Here is a 22,355-nt window from a genome sequence, read left to right as displayed (position 1 = left end):
CGCAGCTTCAGGCTGTATTCACAAAAAGTCGGTAGAATAAAAGCATGTAGAAATTGATGGGAACTCGAAACCTCTAGCAGAGACAATCTGGAAAGATGTATTGTACCAGCGTCCTCTGCCCCTATGTGGCACGCCCCAGAAACGTGTAAACCTGTTGAACACATAGGGCCAGAGGACGCTGGTACAATACATCTTTCCAGATTGTCTCTGCTAGAGGTTTGGAGTTCCCATCGATTTCTACATGCTTTTATTCTACCGACTTTTTGTGAGTGCAGCCTAAAGCTGCGGGTTTCATTATTAAATTACGTTTTCACACTATGGAGACACCCTTTTTCATTTTTTGTTTCTCAGATTGGCGGTCTATTTGAGCTGTGGGAGCTGCCTCTTCGGTGTTTCTATTATTTGAGCTGGCCATTTCGCAGTTGGAGGCGCCGGTGTTGTTTTTGTTAAATTGGAGAGAAACTGACTGGCTTCTATGAGCAACTGCTCCAGGTTCTGTCTGCTGCAGTTTTGATGAATTGCCACTTTTGCATCTAACTGTTCGATGCATTTATAATTGGCTCATGGTGGAAACTTATCACAGCAATATACTCACCTGATCACTGCATTGGCTAAACTTCTTAGAGTTGAGCTATGAATGGTAAAACAATTGTAACTATGTCTTCTGTGGATCTATAGGTTCTACCAAGTCCTACAGAGATGGCAGGCAGCTGATGGTTCTCCAGCTGTTGGTAAATTGTAGCACAGCTTGTCTCACCAGCTTAAAATCCCACTAGGACTCGGTTACACAACAGCTGGATTGTTTTTTAGAAATGCATTGTGGAAACATGTAGTGCCAAAGCGAAACCAGAGCTGCTCATAGAGGTGTTTTGGTGACTTTTTTTTTCAGAAAGAGGAACTGCTCCATTCTAGTTTCAGCAGACATATAGGTTTATTCCTTCCCTCAAAGTAAAAAAATTCCTTGGTCGTTTGTGAATATAAAGGTACCCAGATACCGCCTTTCTTTTTTTTCTTTGCCAATTTAAAGCTGGCCATACACTGTGAATTTTGGCCAGTTAATCAAGAACTGGACAAAATTCAGACAATGGGTGGCCCTGTCCGTCATATTTGTGTCTGGCATCCTTCAATCGGAAAATAAAACTAGCTGGATGGTAAATTATTGTCCAAACGCAGCCTGAAAGGCACAATTGCCACCGTCAAAATACAATAGTCCCGTGGCGGATTTATCCATCCACACTGTTGAGTAGACATGTGCACTGCCAAAAAATGCGTTTCGTTTTAAATTCGGATTTGTGTTATTTCGTTTTTCGGGATTCGGGTGTGAAAGTCAATTCGGACGAAACTTGGTAGCGGTAGTTCGAATGTTCGTTTCGTTTTCTGTTCTTATTCGTTTCGTTCGTTTGCAGCAAAGTGACATTTGAGGGGGAAAAATATTTTTCTCCTTCCCTAATGTCACTTTGCTCCAACGAACGAAACGAATAAGAAACGAATAAGAACAGAAAACGAACGTTCGAACTACCACTACCGAATTTCGGAAATGGAAATTCGGATTCGTTTGCATTCGTTATGTCTGTAAGTCGGAATTCGGATACATCCGAATTTCCAAAAATTCGTCCGAATTTAGATTAGGAACGAAACGAATCGCACATGGCTACTGTTGAGCATGGATAGAGGAATCTGTTAATTTCTTTTTAGTCCACAAGTATAACCGTGTATGGCCAGCTTAGGTGGTAACAATGATCACTGCCTATACATGGAGTGATTATTTGCAAGATGAGGAACAGAGTTTATCTTATGTCTTCTGTCTACAGCACAGGAAGTGAAGGGAAATCTCTCCAATGGGGCACAAATGGCAAAAATAATTGCAGGGATTTTAATTGTCCCCTACTGTATCCAAAATGAAATATTTTTTTTAAATTTAGGTGTACTTTAGGTAAAACACTGCACATATTTACATCTGTACTATATATTTGAAGTAACCTTTTGTGAATGCAGGTCTACGGCATTGTACATTTTTGTGTTTGGTCCTTGAACGCCTTGGTAAATTCTAATATCCCTAGATTTCACAGCAGTGTATACTCTGACAGATCTTTTCCCTTTCCTCTATCCACACCTTGACATCCCTGGTATCCTATGAGGACTTGCCTTGATGAAAGGTGCTTTTGTTTAGGATGAGAGAACTTTTTATGTCAACAGGAAAATGTTGAGCCAACTGTTTAAAGTTGGTAGGTTTGGCACATTTGGTTGTGTTCCCCAAGACCTACGAGGCTGTCTGAAGTAAACCAAATTCTCTTCGAGGTCTCGGTGTTTGCTTAGCTTCTGAGTTTTTCGCCAAGTAAAAAGATGAATACACAAGGAAAATGACTGAAATTGTAATGTTTACCTCATTTGCTTGTGTTTTGGAGTTAAAGAACAAAATGCCGGAAAAATCAAATTATAGTGTGTGCTTGTTTGTGAGTAATGTAATGAAAGTGGGGAAATCAAATACATACACGCCCATGTACCATTTCCATAAATTTAAATTAGAAGGAAAGGCTAAACTATAATGCATTTTTTTAATGGTGTCTCGCCATTGCCCCACATACATTTCCGAATAAATTGCAATGTAAATACCTTTCTTAATCGTTTTTCCCTGGTGGGAGGAAACTCTCTTCCTCACCAACAATGCATAGAGCAGTGAAAGCTGGCGGGTGACATCGCATCTCTGTGTAATTTAGTCCAGTTGTTGGCCTTCCACATTACATACAGTACAAGCTTTGTGGTCAGGTGACCACATAGAACAAAAATAAAAAGGGTAGTTATATTAGAGTAATTAGAAAAGGTTTGGGGGAAAGTGTGTAGGCAACATTTAAAACTTGGTTTAAAGTTTAACCCTTCTTTCTACTTTAAAACCAAATATTTTTTTAGGTACATACTCGTGAAACTTGTGTACATTTTTAACGATACATAGGTTATTATTATATACACGGCAATAGAAAAACTGGAAAAAGCACATACAGTGAAGGGAATTTATCAAAAGTGGAGCTGACAAAATCTGGAGCAGCTGTGCATGGCAACCAATCAGCTTCTCTTTCATTTTCGAATCTTATCTGAACAAACTGAAGAGAGAAGCTGATTGGTTGGTTGCCATGCACAGCTGCTCCAGATTTTGTCTGCTCCAGTTTTGATAAATTCCCCCCATTTGAGTTTCTGAAATATTAACAAGTGACTCCTTTCACGTATGAAACATGTCTTTTGGCATCCACATCCAGTTATCATATTACAACAGGCATATTTTGGTCTCATTTTGCATTGGTATCAAACCCTCTTTACATGTGTGTAGTACATTGTTTAACCTCTTGCCGTCCGCCCGTAGTAAAAAAACGGACGGACGGCACTGCTGCATCTGCGGGTTGCCGTCTCCAGAGGGCAATTTTTTTCTGCTCGCGCGCGCCCCCTAGCGGGCACGCACGGGCAGAAAAGACCCGATCAATGCACACAGACGTTACCGGGTGTTTCACATATAGGCGATCAGCGGGTCCATAGCCCGTAAAAAAATTTCGGTAATTTTTCCTTAATATAGTAAAAAAATAAAACCCCCAGTGGTGAATAAATACCACCAAAAGAAAGCTCTATCTGTCCCCAAAAAAGGGTATAAAATTCATTTCAGTACAGCGCTGCATGACGGAATAAATGTCAGTTAAAGTACCGCAGCGCTGAATACTGAAAAATGGCCTGGATGGGAAGGGGGTTTAACACCGCGGATGTCAACTGGTTAAAGAGAGTCGATAATCGGATGGGATAAACCCAACGTGTTTCAAAAGTTATCCACTTCATAAGGAGTTATTGAAGCGCTATACAAAAAAATAACAGTAACATCCAAGTGTTAATGTATGAGACGTATATCAATATAGATACAACCCACAATTTGGTAATCTTGTTCTATTCATTATATCACAGTGCTTGTGCAAATTTACAGTGGCTATATTTACTTCACTTACACAGCACTATATATGTATTAATTTAATTTATAGTACACATTGCAAAGAGGAAAAAGCTTTAAGGTGCCTCAGAAATACATTGCCTTATAGATGCCAAAACCTGCAAATATATCAGCAACTAATGAATGGAAATCTAGTGAATGGTGACTAGAAAAACCCACTGTGGTTTCACAGTTCCTTTACCAGCAAAGTATGTATGCATTTTTTATCCTTATGTGGACTTTTGGTTAGAGTTTTGTGTGCCCCTTCCTCAGCATATCCGAGTCAGGCCAATACAGCACTCCTACCTTGTCTGTTTGGATATAATGAAGACACTCTCGTGATGCTAGATGAGTTTATCCCAGTGGAAATTCTTCCTTTTTGATCTTCAGGGGAGGTTTATGGATCTGGAATAAGTAGATAGAAAAGGGACAGGTATTTTCTCGTTCTTATTTTGATGGAGCCTCGGGGCTTTTGTATCTTGAGATATTTTAATGCACCTCTGTTTAAACAGTCCTTTCTCTAAATAGGCAGAAATGATTCATCAATAGCGGATTATTTATTTGCATTAGGTAAGAGGCATGCAGGTGGCATTACGTAAGGGAGAAGAGTCATCTCTCAGGTCACTGCTTTACATCAACACTGTATACTGAGAATCTCTTTCTTACCTTGTAAAAATCACTCTGACATGTTCATAAGCCCCTAAGCAACTTGTCAAAGTGACAAGAGGATTGATGTTGGAAGGGAATTGGCATTTCTGTATGCTATACACCTTTTTGTGAGCAAAGTATTCAGTTTCAATAGTCTTCAAACCTTTAGATGATTTTTTTTCTATAAGATGGTCTATGGACATTTGGTGTTTAAAGTCAAGCTGCTGTTCAAAATATTGTCAGCTAAAGTTCATAGCAGTGGCTTTCAGCAAGAGCATAGCTAGGTGAGAAACTTCCCTCAGGTCCATATGGCCAGAGGGCCCAATAATGGCTGCAAGTTTCCTTTTATTAGACGTGTTTATACATATACAGTAATGATTATTACAGTGCTTCTTTCCTTCTTATGCCGGTTCCTTATCTATTTGTGCTCTGAATACCATGCTAACTGAAATGGGAAACATCTCCCTATTTTAGTGAAATTTTGGTATCCCAAGAGACCATTGAATGATCTTGAATGATCTTGTATGAAGATTTAGGAGGCCTCCGATTAGACATGGCAACAGGGATCAATTGCTTTCACTTGAATATCTCTTGCCTGAAGAAATACTTTGTAACATTAACATTAGAGTCAAGGCAGATTTAAGTAAGCAACGCATTTTGAGGGTCAAAAAAACACCCCCTTCATCAGAACATTAAAGTAAAAAATGTCCTGATGACACTACACTAAACTCCCTACAGGTTGTACTGAGTTGTAAAGGGAGTACAGTCATCATGTTAGCAGCTGGTTTGGCAGCATGACTTTTCTCTCTAAGCCCTGATGAAGAGGGTGTGTTTTGGACCCCCAAAACGCATTAGCTACTCTATTTGAATGTCCTCTGAGCCTAATGGAATCAATTTGTATCTGGACTATTGTAATTGGTGTGGTGCTTCATTTCCTTCATCTACTGTGTTCACTGTCTAGTCAAGGATACTGTGGAGATCATTTGGCTTGTGAAAGCTGCCTACCTATCTCCAGATCACACATATTCACATCACTTAAAGTGACACTAAGCTCTGGAGATAAATCTTAAAAATGCAATCATGTACTCCAACTATTAACAAAATTGTAGCTTATTTGTGCATCACAAATATATGCTGTAGATCCTCAAATGGTCTGTGAATTGGTGCTGACACTGTCCTTCCTTCTGGAGGGTGGCTACTTTTGTTACCCATGGTCCCTGTGTGTCTTGTAAAGTAATCACCACTCTAAGCTCGCTCCTGTGATGGACTACAATCTCACGTTTCATTTACTCATTTGTTTTGAAATTATAGTCGATCACAGGAGCGAGTTTGGAGTGGTGGCTACTTTACAACACACAGGGACCATGAGGTATAAGTAGCCTCCAGAAGGAAGGACAGTGTCCGCACCAAATCAGAGATGATTGGAGGATCTACAGCCAAGTGATACACAAATAAGTTAAGTTTTTGTTAATAGATGGGGTACTTGAATGCAGGGGCGTCCCGAGGCCGGGTGACACCCGTAGCGGTAACCGAGTGTCACCCCGCCGAGACGTCACTACGCGTGCGCACGCGCGGCAGTATTCTAATGCTGGGTCCCCTCCTCTCTCCTGATACTGTCGGGCGTTCGGTCCATGACCAAGCGCCCGACTTTTCAGAGGGGGGTGACACCAAAATGACTGAGTCATTTTGGTGTCACCCCTCCAATGGTGTCACCCGGGTGCGGGCCGCACCCCCTTGTGACGCCACTGCTTGAATGCATTTTTAAGGTTTAACTTCTTAGTTTAGTGTCACTTTAACTACAGCTGAATGAGAAATGCAAAGAGAATAACCAGTGCTTTATTTCCACACTTCCAATTTGTAGCAGCACCCTATACATGAAACACCTGAACTTTGGCCATATAGTATAGTAGTGATGATCATGAGTCTACAAATATTTAGGAATATAGTCTACTTTTATACTGGGGTAAAGTTGTCAACTTCCGGGTTGCAGTAAATGTGTTTTAATGTCTCTGCATTTTATAACCAGCATTGTCATTCATTTCAACGAACCATAGTTATGCATTTCAATGCTTGTATGCATGGTTTTTGGAGCACACCACATGCATCCACTTTATATTAACACCATGGAAGTATTCTTGTACACTTTTGTTTAGTGCACCATTGCACTAAAACAGCTGTATGTGATGGAAGCCACTACATAAAACAATGCTTTGTGAATGGCTATAGCCATTGTACATAAAAAGGTTGTATGTGCAGCTGTTAAGATTCCTATTATCCCTTGTGAAGAAATTAATAGGATACACAGAAATCTTTGTTTTTCTTTGGGGGGAAGAAAAGAAGTTGCAACTGTTGCTCGTTTTGTCTTCATTTTTCAACTGAAAGGAGGGAAAATTGGAGACCTGTAAGTGATCTCTTTTTTTCCCTTGTTTTGAGAAGCCTAATGCATCGGCAGCTTGGTTATTAATCACCGACCTGACAAGGGAGTGCAGGTGTTTTTTGTTTAAAGAGGGAGCCTGTCCATTTACTTCTACCCTTCATTATGCCATGGGGACATCCGTCCAAAGTTTTCTGTTAACTCTTCCCATACCGCAGAGGCCCACAGTCTACTTTGTTGTTGCGCTTCATTTGAACTGCTAGCGTGCATGGTTTATCAGTTCAAAGTACTCTTTGAACGAGGATTAATTAAGCATCCCCTGAAACACAATAGTCTAGGTGGGGTGCTGGTAAAGGCTTTTCCCTTTGTTGTTATCGTTGCCATGACCTCAGCAGGAATAATTATTCACACCGTACCTGGTGTATTGTGTGGATTTTTTTTTCTTTTTCTTTATGACTTTTTAAAGAAGAAACCCATAGTTTTGAAAGGTTTCATCTTTAAATCTTAAGTTGGCCAATTAAGTGTATAACCACTTATGTTTGAGCATGATCACTAAAATACAATATACGCTTTAAACATAAACTCAAGACCGATATGAACGATGCAAATGAATGCAGCTTTGTAATTATTAATGCATCCTTTAAATTTTGCAAGCAGTGGAAGTACCAGAATTCAACTTGGCATCAGCCTCTTATTGACCCCGTGCAGCAGAGCTCAGGAAGCAGCACAAGAAACAAATCAGTTGCGTTGCGTGCATGGAGCATGCTGATAAAAGGTGGTGCAAAGAGAATGCTGATAGGTGAGGTAAAGTTGCAGAGATAAACTCATCAGTGTGCTGCTCCTCCTGTCACTGTCCAGTAACAGGGCGATGGGAGTGAGTATGAGACCTGTAAGTGAAATGGAAACTTTAGCATCAGGTACCCTGCCCTGATGGACAGGGCTTTGCTAGCAGAGTTATGGAAATCTTAGGCGTGGATGGACAAAAATACACATCCTACCCTGTCCTGCCAGACAGGGTTTTGCTAGCACAATTTTGTCAATCTTTGGACTGGACAGACAAAAATGCAAATTCTTTGGCAGGTAAAACAGCTCCCATATATGCATTTCATCTGTGTGTTTAGCGGTTTACCCGGAGTTTAGCTTTTTCACCATAATGTAATGTAAGATCTGATTTATTAATAATTTTACATCTGCAAGTTTCAGCAAAACAGTACCTAGTGATCCCACTAGGATTATTGCCTTATTCATACACTTCCTGTTATTAGGTTGCAGCACTGACCCTGTCTCCCAACGGTGCTTTTGCATTGTTACCCTGTTAACGGATGGAGACTACAAGTACTACTGTTCCAATAGGTATTACACTGACGGGGTCCAGTGTTGTCACCATCAGGAAACTGAAGTGAAATCTAAGCAGGGATGCAGACGGCACCAAAACTCGACAGGGATCCAATGCTTTTATACAAAAGAATAGGCACATGGGAGGGCGATCCCACCACAAATGCAATGCTGCAGCTATTTAGTTATGTATAAAACATGTAATTTATTGAATACATACAAAACGTAATCTTTCAAATATAAAGCGCACACATGTTTTATACATAACTAAATAGTTGCAGCATTGCATTTGTGGTGGGATCTCCCTCCATGGGGAAATGTGCCAATTCTATGTAATATAGGAGACCACCACTAATACGCGATTTAACAGCCTTTGAACGTGGGATGATTGTTGGCATTCGGAGCCATGGAGCGAGTATCAGCAAAACAGCAGAATTCGTTAAATGTTCAAGAGCCGCTGTTAGTGTTTAAAAACCTGGACTGTCAGCCGAAAATCTGGGTCTGAACATGCGAATTGTGGCCGTCAGCGACTAGTCAATGTTAGGGCAGAACGGAGAGTGGCAAGACTGGTACAAGACAACGGAAGGGCAACAGTGCATTAAATGACTGCAGATCTTAATCAGGGATCCTCTCAAATGATCTCTGAACGCACTGTTCGCCGTACACTGCATCGTATGGGATTTGGAAGCCGAAGGCCTGTTCCAACACCTTTGCTGTCTGCAGTTAACAAGATAAAACGTCTCCAATTCTCACAGGTACACAAGGATTGGACAGTTGAGCATTGGAAAAAAGTCATGTGGTGCGATGAATCACGTTTCCAGTTGCATCATCAGTTGGCAGAAACGGCATGAAAGCAAGCACCCCACATGCATCAGTACAACCCTTCAAGCTGGTGGGGGCAGTGTTATGGTTCGGGGCATGTTTTCCTGGCATGATTTGGGTCCTTTAATTCGTGTGGAACAACGTCTGAAAAGCACAAGATACTGAAGTATCATTGCTGATCAAGTTCATCCTATCATGTTGATGGCATATCCCAATGGAGATGGCTTCTTCCAACAAGACAATGCGCCATGCCACGGTGCTCGTGCTCGTATTGTGCAGGAGTGGTTTCAAGAACATGAGGGAGAATTTACCTTGCTTAGGTGGCCCCCACAATCGCCAGATCTCAATCCAATTGAGCATTTGTGGGACAAAGTTGAAAGAGCTATCAGGCAGCTGGTTCTACAACCATCAAATCTCACAGAACTGGACAGTGCTATTCATCAGGCATGGTGTCAGATTCCTCGCATCACCTTTCAACATCTTGTGGAGTCAATGCCAAGAAGAATCACCGCAGTATTGGAGACAAAAGGTGGCCCAACGAAGTACTGGCCACTCAGTGTAATCTGGCCACTCAGTGTATATATAGATATATACATATTAAATAGCTTTTATACAAAACTATATATATATATATTTTCCAACCTGTCAAAGTTTAGCCTTTTAGATATCTGTTGGAGCCATTTTTACTTTATGTGCTCTCAGGTTGTCACCTGATCGCTTTGGAAGGATTCAAGTGTCCATGGATAAGACCTAGGCCGTTTTACTTAGTAGCTACAGGATAGGGTGCTCCACAATTAAACTCCATTACCTGTCACTGCCAAACTTATGCCACTGCTCCAATTTTTATGGTTACAGACTATTACAGCTGCAGACCGAGGGGGAAAACTCGGTGTTGAGGGGAATATTGTAAGAAGGAAGGTAGAGTCAGAAGTATAGCGAGATGTGAATAAAAGACGCTTTTTTGTTCATGAACTGCATAAACAATGTGACAAAATGGTTTGTTAAAGAGATCCTGACCAATTTCTACTGACTATTCCCAAGCTCCATTGCTCTGCAGATCCAACCCTGTGTGTTAGAGCTTATATTGAGTATTCAGGCGTGGCGATTGGACCCCGAGCACTGCATCCTGGGAGTAGATTATATGCTATCCTTTTTTATTATTATTATATCCCAGTCCTGGAAGTACCAGGCATTTGTGATGGTTGTTAGAGAGAACCGAAGTGGGGTGGGGGAGCCAGTTAGAGACCCATTGTGTCCTTAATGGGAGAAGTTGAAGAATGTCACCAGCGCACCAGATTGATGATTACAGCAAATAAGTGTTCATTTATTGACGTATGCATGCAAACGAGACAGCCTCTGTCAATAAATGAAAACTTATTTGCTTTAATCATCGATCTGGTCTGCTGGTGACATTCTTCAACTATCTACATCTGGCAGCGCCATCCGCAGTCATTTCGAGCAGCGGCTTGTATCTCTCTACGGGAATCCTGGTAAGGAGTGCAGCAAGGATCCTTTTTTCTTAATTTGAAAAATGACAGGTTCTCTTTTAAACAAAATTGTCATTTAGACTTCAAGTAAAATGACACCTTAAAAGCCATGTCTTATAACGGTATGCCAAGTAAGCCTCTAGTACAAGGATCATGCACATTTCCGCCTTTCCAAATCATTTTTTTTTTTTGCTGTTTTTCCTTGTCAAACTCCGAAGTTCTTTAAAATATTTTATTTCTTCCCTTTCAGTAAACTTGCTCCTGGTCATGACACCAAATATTTTCTGATGAATTGTGTGTCTTTCTTCCAGGCGACTAGACGCTAACCATATTGTCACCGTGCCAGATGACAGCTTTGAGGGCCTTGTGCAGCTTCGACATCTGTGGCTGGATGACAACAGTTTAACAGAGGTCCCGGTTCGTCCCCTCAGTAACCTTCCATCCCTTCAGGCCTTAACGCTGGCTCTAAACAAAATCACTCACATACCGGATTATGCCTTCTCGAATCTGTCAAGCCTTGTTGTTTTGTAAGTATTTCCAGGTCAATATTTCAAGGAAATGAAAAATGAAATCTAAACTAGCAGATGTTTTTCTTTTAAAGGGAGGCTCGCTCTCCTAAAAATAGTGTCATTAAAATGATCTGATGTTTGATTTGAACGAAAATGATCTGATGTAACATTTGATTTCCTGGAGAAGTGTTAAAATATAGGTTTCCCATATGTCCTCCTCCTGGTGGGAGAGTTGTATTTTTTTCAATATACATTTTATAGCCTAAAATTTGGACCCCTGGCCATCAGACATGAATAAGCGCGTTGAACATCCCAATCCAACGCTGTGAACATTGGAGACATTGTTACCTTTCCCATTTCAGGGCAAAGTGACCGCATGTTTGTAAAGGTGCCCTCCCACCTCACCTTAATTTAAGCTTACCTTCCAGTTGTGGTGGCGCATGGGACAGTGCTTGGGTCTACAAGCCAATGACTGTCACATGATATCATAGTTCCCCTAAGAGCATTTGTTAGGTCACTCTGATGTTAGACGAGAAGACCTGGCCCACAATCTGCATTCCAATTTATCGCAAAGGTGTTTAATATGGTTGAGATCATGGCTCTGTGCAGGTCAGTCTAGTTACTCCAAATCAGCCTCCTCAAACCATGTCTTTATGGAGCTGGCTTTGTGCACAGGGGCACAGTCATGCTGGGGTAGAAAAGGGCCTTCACCAACCTGTTGCCACAAGGTTGAAAGCACACAATTGTCCAATATGCCGTTTGTGTGGTGTAGCATTAACAGTACCCATCATTAAAAACACCTGAACACAATAATTTGGAGGTCCACAAAACATTAACCATATAATGTATAAGTAAAATATAAGCTTGATCTGAACAGTTTAACCAGTGTAAAGTATTCAAAATGAATTTATGTGTGGTTTTTTAATGAAATATATCCATGGGGCAACCATGTATGCTCTGTACATATAATGGCTCTTTTTGCTGTACTGCTAGACAATGGCTGTACTTTACTACTACTTATCACAATTCAGGCTAACGAGTCAGCTGACACATTAAAAAGAATGTGCCTGGCATGTCGAAAGTTGAAGTGTATTCATACAGCATGCAAAGAACACCAATTTAAAGGAGAACTATGAGGTGAGTGATTTCCACTCATCCTCATAGTTAGAGCCGACCTGTGACAAAGAAGCTGTCGCAGGTCGGCTCTATTGATCTGGAAGTGAGCGAACGCATACCGTCACTTGCTCACATTCTGATCGTCTCCCTGCAGTGAGTGGTGACTGTCAGTCACCGCTCCCCGCAGGGAGTCCCCCCTTCCCTCTCCGATCCTCCAGCGCTGAGTGGAGGAACGGACGGGGGAGGGGGGTGGGCACAGCTGGCTCTGCCTTCTAGATAGGCAGAGCCAGCTGTCACTCACGCAGCTGGGTGGATCCAGACAGTATTGTCGGGATCCGTCCTGGCTGCGGCGCACTGAGTATACTGCCCGCGATATACTGAGCTTTGGGTCGTGGGAGGACGCTAGTATATGTCCTTCTGTGACCCTAAAGAGAACTAAGCTGAAAAACACTTACCCCATAGTTCTCTTTAATATACTGCAGTTTACCAATGCTTAGATGTGGGGGCTGCATTATATTTTTTGTCTTTCCCCCGCCCCCCCCTTTTTCTTACCTGATGATCCTGCCAGTAACACACATTCAATCCTAGGTGACATTGTTCACTCGCTGTACTGTATTTTTTATGGGCACCATTGACACCCTTGGACAAGGAATAGTGTTAGATCTAGCAAACACTTTCCCCTTTATCCTCTACATACCATATAGTACAGGTGTTCTGTATTTCTTGGCGATAGCTAGGAATGTTAACTGATCACAGAGCATTGCAGATAGTGTTTAGGAAGTTATTGTCTCACTAGATTTCTGGCAGGATCAACAAGTATATTTTTTGCACTTGTGAAACAGATATAACAAAATGCTTTCAATAGTACATTTAACAGACCAAACAGAATTAAATATGAGTAGTTCATTGTTAGGGATTACATATACTTTCAAGAGGCGTTGTAGTGGACAATCTGCTCCGCCTGTAGGAGCTAATTCTCTGTTTAATAAGAAAGAGTAAGCATTTCTTTAAAATTGAAAGTTACATAAAAAAAATTACCCAAGATAATAACTTTAAAAAATAACTTAAACTAGAAAAAAAGGCAACTTTGCAAAGCACCCAATGGTCGAAATTACGTCCACCAATAAAGGAGGTGGTCCATTCATTTAAAGGGGCCTTTTTTGGTGTAGTAATTGCAGTTGGATTTTGTTAAGTGGACAGTTTCAATATAAATAGCTATTTCTTGAGTTCTTCAAATAAAGTCAGTGCAACTGAATACTGACAGGCTTAGTTTAATCTGCAAACTGGTTGAATTTTTTTTTTTTTAGTAACCCTTTCTCCTTTTATGCTCTTAGACATCTCCACAACAATAAAATCAAAACTCTTGGACCGCGCTGCTTTGATGGGTTGGATAGCCTTGAAGCGCTGTAAGTACTGCCTGTTGCATAACGTGACTCTACAATATTTATCCATCAGATTATTCCTCAGCAAGGATCAAAGAGCTGATGGCATGACACGAGTGTGCCTGTGTATTGTGTCAAGACGAGTACTTCCTTTCATTATGGATCTCTTGCTGGAGGGGCTTTGACTGCGTGGATGGGCTTAATCAACAAAGCATTTAATTGCTATAATGGAAATAGATACAGGATGTGGGCACAGTTCACACACTGCATGTAAAGGCAGTTCTAGAGATTTTTTGCTACAAAAGTAAGCAATGTAGGTTATATAATGACTTGACCACATCAGTTCTCGCTCATCATGTTTTCCACAAGCACTGCCTGTGTAGACCCGCAGCAACCATGCAGATAGAAACTTTCACTTCAAAACGATAGTGGGACAATGAATGTGACAGTGCTGAAAATAAAGCAAAATATATGTACGAAATCACCACCAACAAAAAAATTGAATTTTGAATTGTTTTTCATTCAGTAATTTTCACATTTTGAGTGTAAGATAATTTTACTTTTTATATCTTTTGAACCAAACTTTGTAAATTGTACAAGCTGGTTGTAATGTATAAGGACAGATTAACGTTAGCTGCCATTTCAGGCTATGGGAGTACCTGATTTGCACTTAATAAAGGAAGCTATTAATAGGTGAACATAAACTTGGCAGATTTTGGCAAAGATTGGAATCGACACCTTCAGACCTGAGCAGCCACCCCTGGACATTGTATCCGCAGGGCAGTGCAGTATAGAGAGTCTATTGTGTGGTAGTTATTGTTCTCATAAGATAAGCATGGCGCCAGCTGTGTGTGCTGTGTTCATAAGCATGCATGCTTGTGCAATATAATTGTATTTGTCTGTATTCTAATCTATAAATAAATAAAAAAGAAAGTAGTCTTTGCCAGTTTTACTCGGTTAAAGGAATCAGAATTTATTCGCACCACAATGTGCATTATAACGTGTTGTGGTAGCTCTCAATAACCCACTTTGTATATGTGTTTTGGTGTGTTGCCATTCATTTCTAATAACACCCCAGAAGGGCTGCAAGTAATGATTATTTTAATAAATCGATTAGTTAGCTGATTATTTTTTCCATTAGATAAAAAAAAAAAAATACCATCCTTAATTTAGAATAAAATACACAAATGCAATGTTACAAACAAAGTTTTTACTTCAGAATAAAATTTTGCAACTGTACTGCACTGGAACGCACAGCATTGTGGAACCGCGCGTTCCAGTGCGGGCAATCACACTGTAGTTGGGAGATGGGTTTAGGGTGCCACTGAAATGAATGGTATTGCAATGCACCTCCCCCAACAGAATTTGTCAGGCTGAAACTGAAAATTACTTTTTTTTCCCCACCTTTTATATATTTATATATATATATATATTTTGTATTGTAAGCACATGGCGCTTAAATACCTTCAGCCAGGAAATGACAGCTGCCAGTGACAAGATTCCCAAGATGGCAGCTAAATGTAAATACAGTAGGTAATGGGCTGGAGCAATAGCCAGCCTGCTCTTGGGCATTTCAGATTGCAATAGCCAAGAGCAGGCTGGCTATTGCACCCACCCACTGCTTGCTGTACCCTCCTCGTAGCGTGGAGGAGAAAGCTAGGGGATCCAACCAACTAATCGGTAATAAGAATAGTCGACAACTATTCTTATCGATTGGTTGCTGCTCTACACCCCAGTGCATATGTACAATGTGCACAAATGCAATTGCTTTGCATTTTGCTGCATAATAGGTTCTGTATTTTTCAAAGCGCATGGTTTTTTAGTGAGGTTGAGATGCTTTGACAGCCCATTCAAAATGAATGGCCTGTCTAATGCAATGCACAGGAACACGTGTTACAGCAAACTGTAGTGTATGGTGAATTGGACCCTACATGTGGATACAAAGTGATTTCACTATCATAAAAAGTGTAGAGAGCTTGTTGCCAGACCATTCATTTCAACAACAATCCTCCCATAAGATATGTGCATGCAAGGTGTTTTTTTGCTTCTTATTTATCGTAAAAGCCTCCTTTTGTGTAGACTTCCAGAAGGCGTATGAATGCTGATGGGTGCCACCATTTTGTATGTGATGTCAGCAGCCCCAGCAGACTTAGAGCTGTCACGAAATGTATGGCAAACTTTTTAAAAACATTTTAAACCCACAGGAACTTTTGAAGTATTTTGCATGTTTCAGGGAGCCCCTGCTAAAAATAATTGTAACCTATAGTGCACTATACACGGTAGCATGATCACTAAATTATAAAACATTTTAAATATAAGGCTATGTATGACTGGTGGTCGTTGAAGAGTGTAGACTTTCCCCACTGGCATTGGTGGTCAATGTAGGTAGGAGTTCAATTTGCTATCTGTGACTGCTCAAGGAACCCCTAGCAACCTCAGGAGAAACCCTAGTTGAGATAGTCTGCTCTTTGGTATTCCCCTTTGCTCCTCCCACAGCAGCTACATAAAAGTTTATGTAGGGAGGTGAGGGGCATAGGAGCTTGGTGAACACAGACAGTAATTAGACACTCGCAGAGCATGAAAAGGGCTATAATATACAAGAAGGTAGAGGGACTTTGCTTGAAAATAAATTCTTCTGAAGTAGTCAAATTTGCTAGCAAGTTCAAAGGTACACTACAAGTCAGTAAAAAAATAGTTTATAGAAAAGAAAAATGTGGAATGTAAGCATTTAAAAATGCTTGTTGTTTTTCCTTTTCCCTGCTATTTAGTAGGTTGGTGACAGGGTCTCTTTACTTAGGTTTTGCTAAGCAGATATTTGTAGACCTGCAGTTTTTGTATCTAACAATCAATAAATGACCTGTATATGGTAATCATGGGCTTATTTATGCCTCACAGTTGTCTGAAAATGTCCATAACACCAAGGTTTCATATGAGAATTTTATGTACTAAGGGATGTTTGTAACACACAAACCCTCTGTTGCCAGACCATGCCAATTGCAGTGGCTGCTAGATTTCTAGTAGAGTCCTACTTGAATTAACACTTTTTCTCAATGGTTCATTCAGAAAACCTGATAATTTGAGTCTAAACACTTGTTCTCTTTGCTTACCCATACACGGAACACAATTATGGAGTGTTCCTGTGAAATTTGCACCTATTCTGCCAAAATAGCATTGAGGAGGTCAGGTACGGATGTTGGACAAGAAGACCTAGCTCGCAAAGGGTGGTTCATCCCAAAGGTGTTCAGTAGGATTGAGGCTAAGGCTCTAGAAGTGCAAGCCACTTGAGTTCCTTTATACTAAACTCAATAAAACTAAGTCTTTATGAACATGGATTTTGTACCTGAACTCAATTTGGAGGGGTGTCCACATATCCTTAGCTGTATTGTGTAAGTAGATTAATCGCTATGTTGCAGTACCTTTTATTAGATCACACAAATAAACATGAAAAAGCTCCCTCTTTCTAATGGATGTAATTGCAGAAGAATTTAATTCATATTGAGCCCGTAACATGTCCCTTTGTGGAGCCTACCATGTAACCTGTTCATCTGATACAGCTCCATTTTTCAGGTCAAGCTTTAAACACATTTGTCTCCCTTGACTTGTTCAGCACAAGTGTATCTAGCCTTACTTCCTTCCCCGTATCCTGTATAGTTCCTATTGCTCTTATCAGTTCACACGAAGGGTAGCCTTTTATTGTACTCTTTCAAGGAAATAAAAGAAAAATACTGAATATTTATGTTTGACAAAAAAAGCCTTTGTTTTCAAGCCATGTAAGCGTAGCGATTCTGCTCCTAATTCAACACCGGCAGGCATTCAGACAAAGGAGAAAGGTATGAAAGAAACCATTGAGTGCCCAGTTCTGAAAAGAAGCAGGTTCCACCGATAGTATCAGTAAACACTTCACTGTGGTGCCAGTCGCTTCTTCTGATCATAGATTAAACTGCAAATGGTGCCGTCTGCCCTCCTGCTGAATATATTCTTAAACTGTCCATATTTTGGCTAGATAATTCTTGGATTTTAACCCAACATTGTCCAGCATTGATGTGGTTTTGGTGGACAGAGGTCTATCTGTACCATGACACTGAAGTATAATCTGCTTATATTTTGCCGTCCCTGGTCTCCTGCCCCCCCCCCCCCCCCCCCATAAATGTGCAAATTAAATCTGTAAATAAAACTTTTTAGTTTTCATTACATACCTAATTTTAGACCTAGTGATGTAATCACTATGAGGGGAATTAATTAAAACTGGAGCAGACAATCTGGAGGAGCTGTGTATGGTAACTAATCAGCATTTTTCATTTTCAAACCTTGAATGAACAAACTGAAGAGAGAAGCTGATTGGTTGCCATGCACACCTGCTCCAGATTTTGTCTGCTCCAGTTTTGGTAAATCCCCCCCTTATGTGTCTGCGCTTTATGTATTGCAGACAGGTCATGGCTGATGGTGGTTGGCACTTGGGAGGAGTTCTGCATTGGACCTTTCATAGGTTTTTGTCCACTATCTCTCTTTCATGAGTTGATGTTTGGGCCTGGCGATTGGCGGCTAAGACCCAAACGCTACATACTGGGAAGAAGGGGAAAAGGCCACATGCTCCCCTCATAACCAGAAATACTAGGTATTTTACAGCACTCTTGGAACCTAATGAAGAGACGGGAGAACATAGCATAGGCAAGTATTAGTTGGGTGGGCAAGACACATTCTCTTAAAACACCTATTTTGTGAGAAAAACAAGGATTCTGCTATATTTATGTAAATTAAGCAATTTTATGAGAACAGAATCCTGATAAAATAACAAATGCACTTAAAATGACCCCTGTATGTCTATACAGTTCAAAGACATTTACATTTGTCCATTTCTGCATTTCTGGGCTTAGCTGAAGGCCATTGTCTTGTCACAGCGACATTTATTTTTATTGTTTGCGGTTTTCGTAATCCGCAGAAAGCCCTCCTCGCCTTTCCATTTGCTGAAGCCTCGTACAGCAGGCTGTGAAGTGGCTAGTCTGAACTGAGCTGACCCCTGGCCATTGTTTGGTTGTATCAGATATAAACTCTGCACTGACGGAAGTAATTAAAAATGGAAAGACAAATACTGTGGTGTAAGCAGGGGATAAAAAAAATACCACTGGTTTTATTTACATGCCAACTGTTCCACTTTGTTTTGTAAGAGTATGTTTAAGTACAATGTGGCTTTTGTTTCTGTAGTAAAAGTCAGACTATGGATCCAGACTTAAGCACTTTGTCCCTGATTATCTCTGTATGCTAGGAACATTTTTCTTTCCATTAAATTGGACTCTGGGTGACAAACCAAATGGATTTTTACAATTGTCCCTCATTTCCTTGCAGCAGGAGAGAAGCTAAAATTAATTGAGTCCAAACACTAGAAAATATTGTGTCTGTGGCCACTCACTCTCTTGCTTCATGCTGCAGCTTTTTATTTATCTTATTACTGCCTTGAGAGCCACTCTGTTTCTATAACCATTCAGTGCAAAGTGACAGTCTTTTACCGGCTCAGCCCACAAACCACTTAAGCTTACTGCCATGCGCTCCCCTTTTGCTCTTGGAGTCAAACCCCCTCTGTAAGCATTAATTTAGATAATGGAGGTTTTTCAGGGTTGACACTGTCCAGGCCTGGCAATTGGCTGCTAGAGCCTCAGCATTGCAACTCTGAAGGCGGTCACCTGCTTCCCAAAACCAGGAAGCACCAGGTATTTCCAACCTCAAAGTGGCCTTGAATGTGTGTAATAGCACTTTTAGTGTATTTTAACATTTCAAATGTTAAAATTAAATCATTTACTAAAGGAAAAGGTAGACTGCCATTGCTAACCTCTTCTCCTAAAAATCTAATGGCCCAAATACTTGACCCAAAACAAGTATGCAATAGCCTGATTACGTGATCCAAAACAAGGGTTATGGCTTTATATACTGCATGCATATCCAGGTCAGTAGCTAAAAGTAAGAGGGCAAAGGTGACCAGGTAAATAGGACTTTCAACAAGATGCCAGCAATGGCAGCCTTCATATTTCTCTTTGTACAATTGTACTTTAATATATTTATAAATTTGAGATGTCCATAGTTGTAATCAAGATGGCTGCAAGAAAGTTTAGATCATAACTTCATATTTGTATCATTCAATGTTTTATTTCTTCTATTTTCAGAGGTTTTCACAGCAATTCCATTACAACTATACCTGATGGAGCATTTGAGAAGAACCCATTGCTAAAAAGCATGTGAGTTATGTGAATCATTTTATTTTTATGTCTGTTACTTATAATGGTTGGTGGTGGGGAGGGAATGGAAGGAGATACCTGCTTTGGCAAATGCAAATTCTGGTCTCTGGTTTGCTGGGAACTCCTTTTTTTTTCTCCATAAAGCTGCTTTGGCTTGATGGTCTAAAATGGCATACCACTTTGATTTGTCAGTAGAACCGCATTGTGTAATAACAATCCAGCAATTGGCTTTCTTCATTTTAACAAGAATTCTGAAACCTTGTTAAGAGATTTACTGCATGCCAGCCAGTTCTTCCAGAATTTTAATAACCTTTTCTGCATACCTACAGTAACTTATGAAAGTTCATATAAGGTTTTGGCTTCACATTTGTGAGTTTCACTAGTGCCTGAAGTTGACTTTTGCAATGCATTTGTGGCCAGTTAGATCATTTATAATGGTTTGCCCTAGCCATAATAGCTCTAGGCTTGCTCTGTTATGACCTAAACTATTGAAAACAGTTTAACAGTATGTCCGATTTTTTTTCTCTTTAATTCTGACAGACAATTGTATGATAATCCGTTGTCTTTTGTCGGGAATTCAGCTTTTCAAAACTTATCAGACCTCCGCTTCTTGTAAGTACTTGTCTAGCCTTTAGTAGAATGTGTGAAGTGAGATACTTGACACAGCAATATTGGCTCTGTCTGCTTTCTATAATTATGCTACTTTAACTGTACTCTGATCTGTTGACCCCTTGAAAGGATTTATAAAGACAAAGGAATTTTAATTCATTGCAAAAAGCAGTGTGACCAGATAGGATGACATCATTGGAGGAACTTAAAGGATTTTTAATTTTTGTGACCTGGCAGAAAAATAAATTTGTATGGCATTTATTACCTGTCCTTAAGCTGAAATGCTGTCTGGCCGTCTTTCACTCCAGCTCACAGAACTAAACACATAATGATCAGGCTCCATGTAATCTGACTGAGTCTTATATTCCAGCTAGAACCCAGCACAAAATGATCTGGCTGCCTGTAAAAACGAATCATTGTGTCTTACATGCCAGCTGAACAAAAAATGATCTACATGTATGTAATCTGGGCCTTTAAAGGAATATTCCACCTTTTTGGACCATGAACCTAAAAATGGGTGTAACTTGAAGTATGGTTACATTCCTCAACCTACCCATCCACAAACCACCCCCACGCTTGCCTTACTCACAAGGTTCTTCTCCCCTCAGGATTCTGTGTTCATTTGAACTTGTCATGGTCATTCATTTACAAATCCACACAGGATCTGTGAATGGAAAGACTCCACTGTGGCAGAGGGACTCATAGACCTCAAGGACGTCACCGCACTTATTACCCATAGATTACCTACTCCAGTCCCATAACTGAAGGTCTGTATGTTCATACAGACCTGAGGTTGGGAGAATATGCTGCAGCCTTTCCATTGCACACATGATCCACTAATATGATTTGCAATGCTTTGCATGCAATGTAAAAACATTTAATAAATGCACATGTTTGTTTTTATTACTGTGTGTGCATTTATTATTTTTTTAAAAGGTAAAGTATGCCTTTAAGTTGTGTACTCGGGCTCACAGAACCAAACACAAACTATCAGGCTCCAGGAAAAGTGAAATGCTCACTGCATTACCCATTTCTGTCTATCAATTGAAATGTGCATCTGCCCCCATCTCTCTTGTTATGCAATATAATTGCTGACAGCAAAATTGCCAACCCAGCAAATGGCAACTGTGAAAAAACCTGGCATCCCTGACTATAATTCTAGCCTTTCATAATCTGAGTGCCTTTATATTTACATTCGGCAGAGTGGTTGAATTAAGTATTTTGATGTCTTACCAACTTTACAACCTACCGCTTAATGCAAAACTAAGATTTAATTATATTTGTGTTTTTTTTCCTATTCATTCACTAGGGTTATTCGAGGAGCATCTGATATCCTTTGGTTCCCAAACTTGACTGGAACAGTGAACCTGGAGAGCCTGTGAGTATTGCACATTACGGGGATTATTCAGCTGTATTGGACTTTCAGTTAGTTGAACAGGACTACAGTCCTGGGATGCGAGCTGGAGGAAAGAAAGTTGGAAGGGATTACAATACGCAACTAAAAAAAAGCCGTGGTTTTGTCCAATTCTTGTTAGAAAATGAGAGGAAAATGTATGGTTTATAAATTGGCACAACGCACATATTTGTTTCTTTTCGTCCAAGTTTCGTACACAAAGCCCTTATGGGCTGTTTATTAAAACAGTGAAAACGGCAGCAGTGTTTGGAAGCCAGAAACATCCGAGCTCAGGTTGGTCATCTGGAAGTCTGGCAAATGCTACAGTATAGACATCTGGAATGTCTGTGGATCTATGTCCACACTGGAACCTGACAAACTTTAGTCATGCACAACAATAAGGCTAACAGGTTTTAAAGGCCAGAATAATGTAAAGTAGATGTCAAGGCACAATAAAAAAAAAAAAATATATATATATACACTGAGTGGCCA

General features: G+C 40.3%; 1 protein-coding gene across 1 annotated transcript in view; it reads left to right on the top strand.

Moving 5' to 3' along the window:
- The window catches only part of LGR4 (leucine rich repeat containing G protein-coupled receptor 4), a 102,941-nt gene that overhangs the window by 67,254 nt on the left and 13,332 nt on the right, over positions 1 to 22,355 (top strand). The window contains 7 exon segments of the mRNA XM_018567791.1: positions 10,939 to 11,154; positions 13,587 to 13,662; positions 14,328 to 14,352; positions 17,865 to 17,904; positions 19,790 to 19,861; positions 20,402 to 20,473; positions 21,780 to 21,848. Of these exon segments, the coding sequence (XP_018423293.1) occupies positions 10,939 to 11,154; positions 13,587 to 13,662; positions 14,328 to 14,352; positions 17,865 to 17,904; positions 19,790 to 19,861; positions 20,402 to 20,473; positions 21,780 to 21,848 (570 nt within the window).

Source organism: Nanorana parkeri, unplaced genomic scaffold, assembly GCF_000935625.1.
Source record: "Nanorana parkeri isolate BGI_ZX_2015 unplaced genomic scaffold, ASM93562v1 scaffold1093, whole genome shotgun sequence".
Classification (NCBI taxonomy): Eukaryota; Metazoa; Chordata; class Amphibia; order Anura; family Dicroglossidae; genus Nanorana; species Nanorana parkeri.
This window is presented reverse-complemented; position numbering and strand designations above follow the sequence as displayed.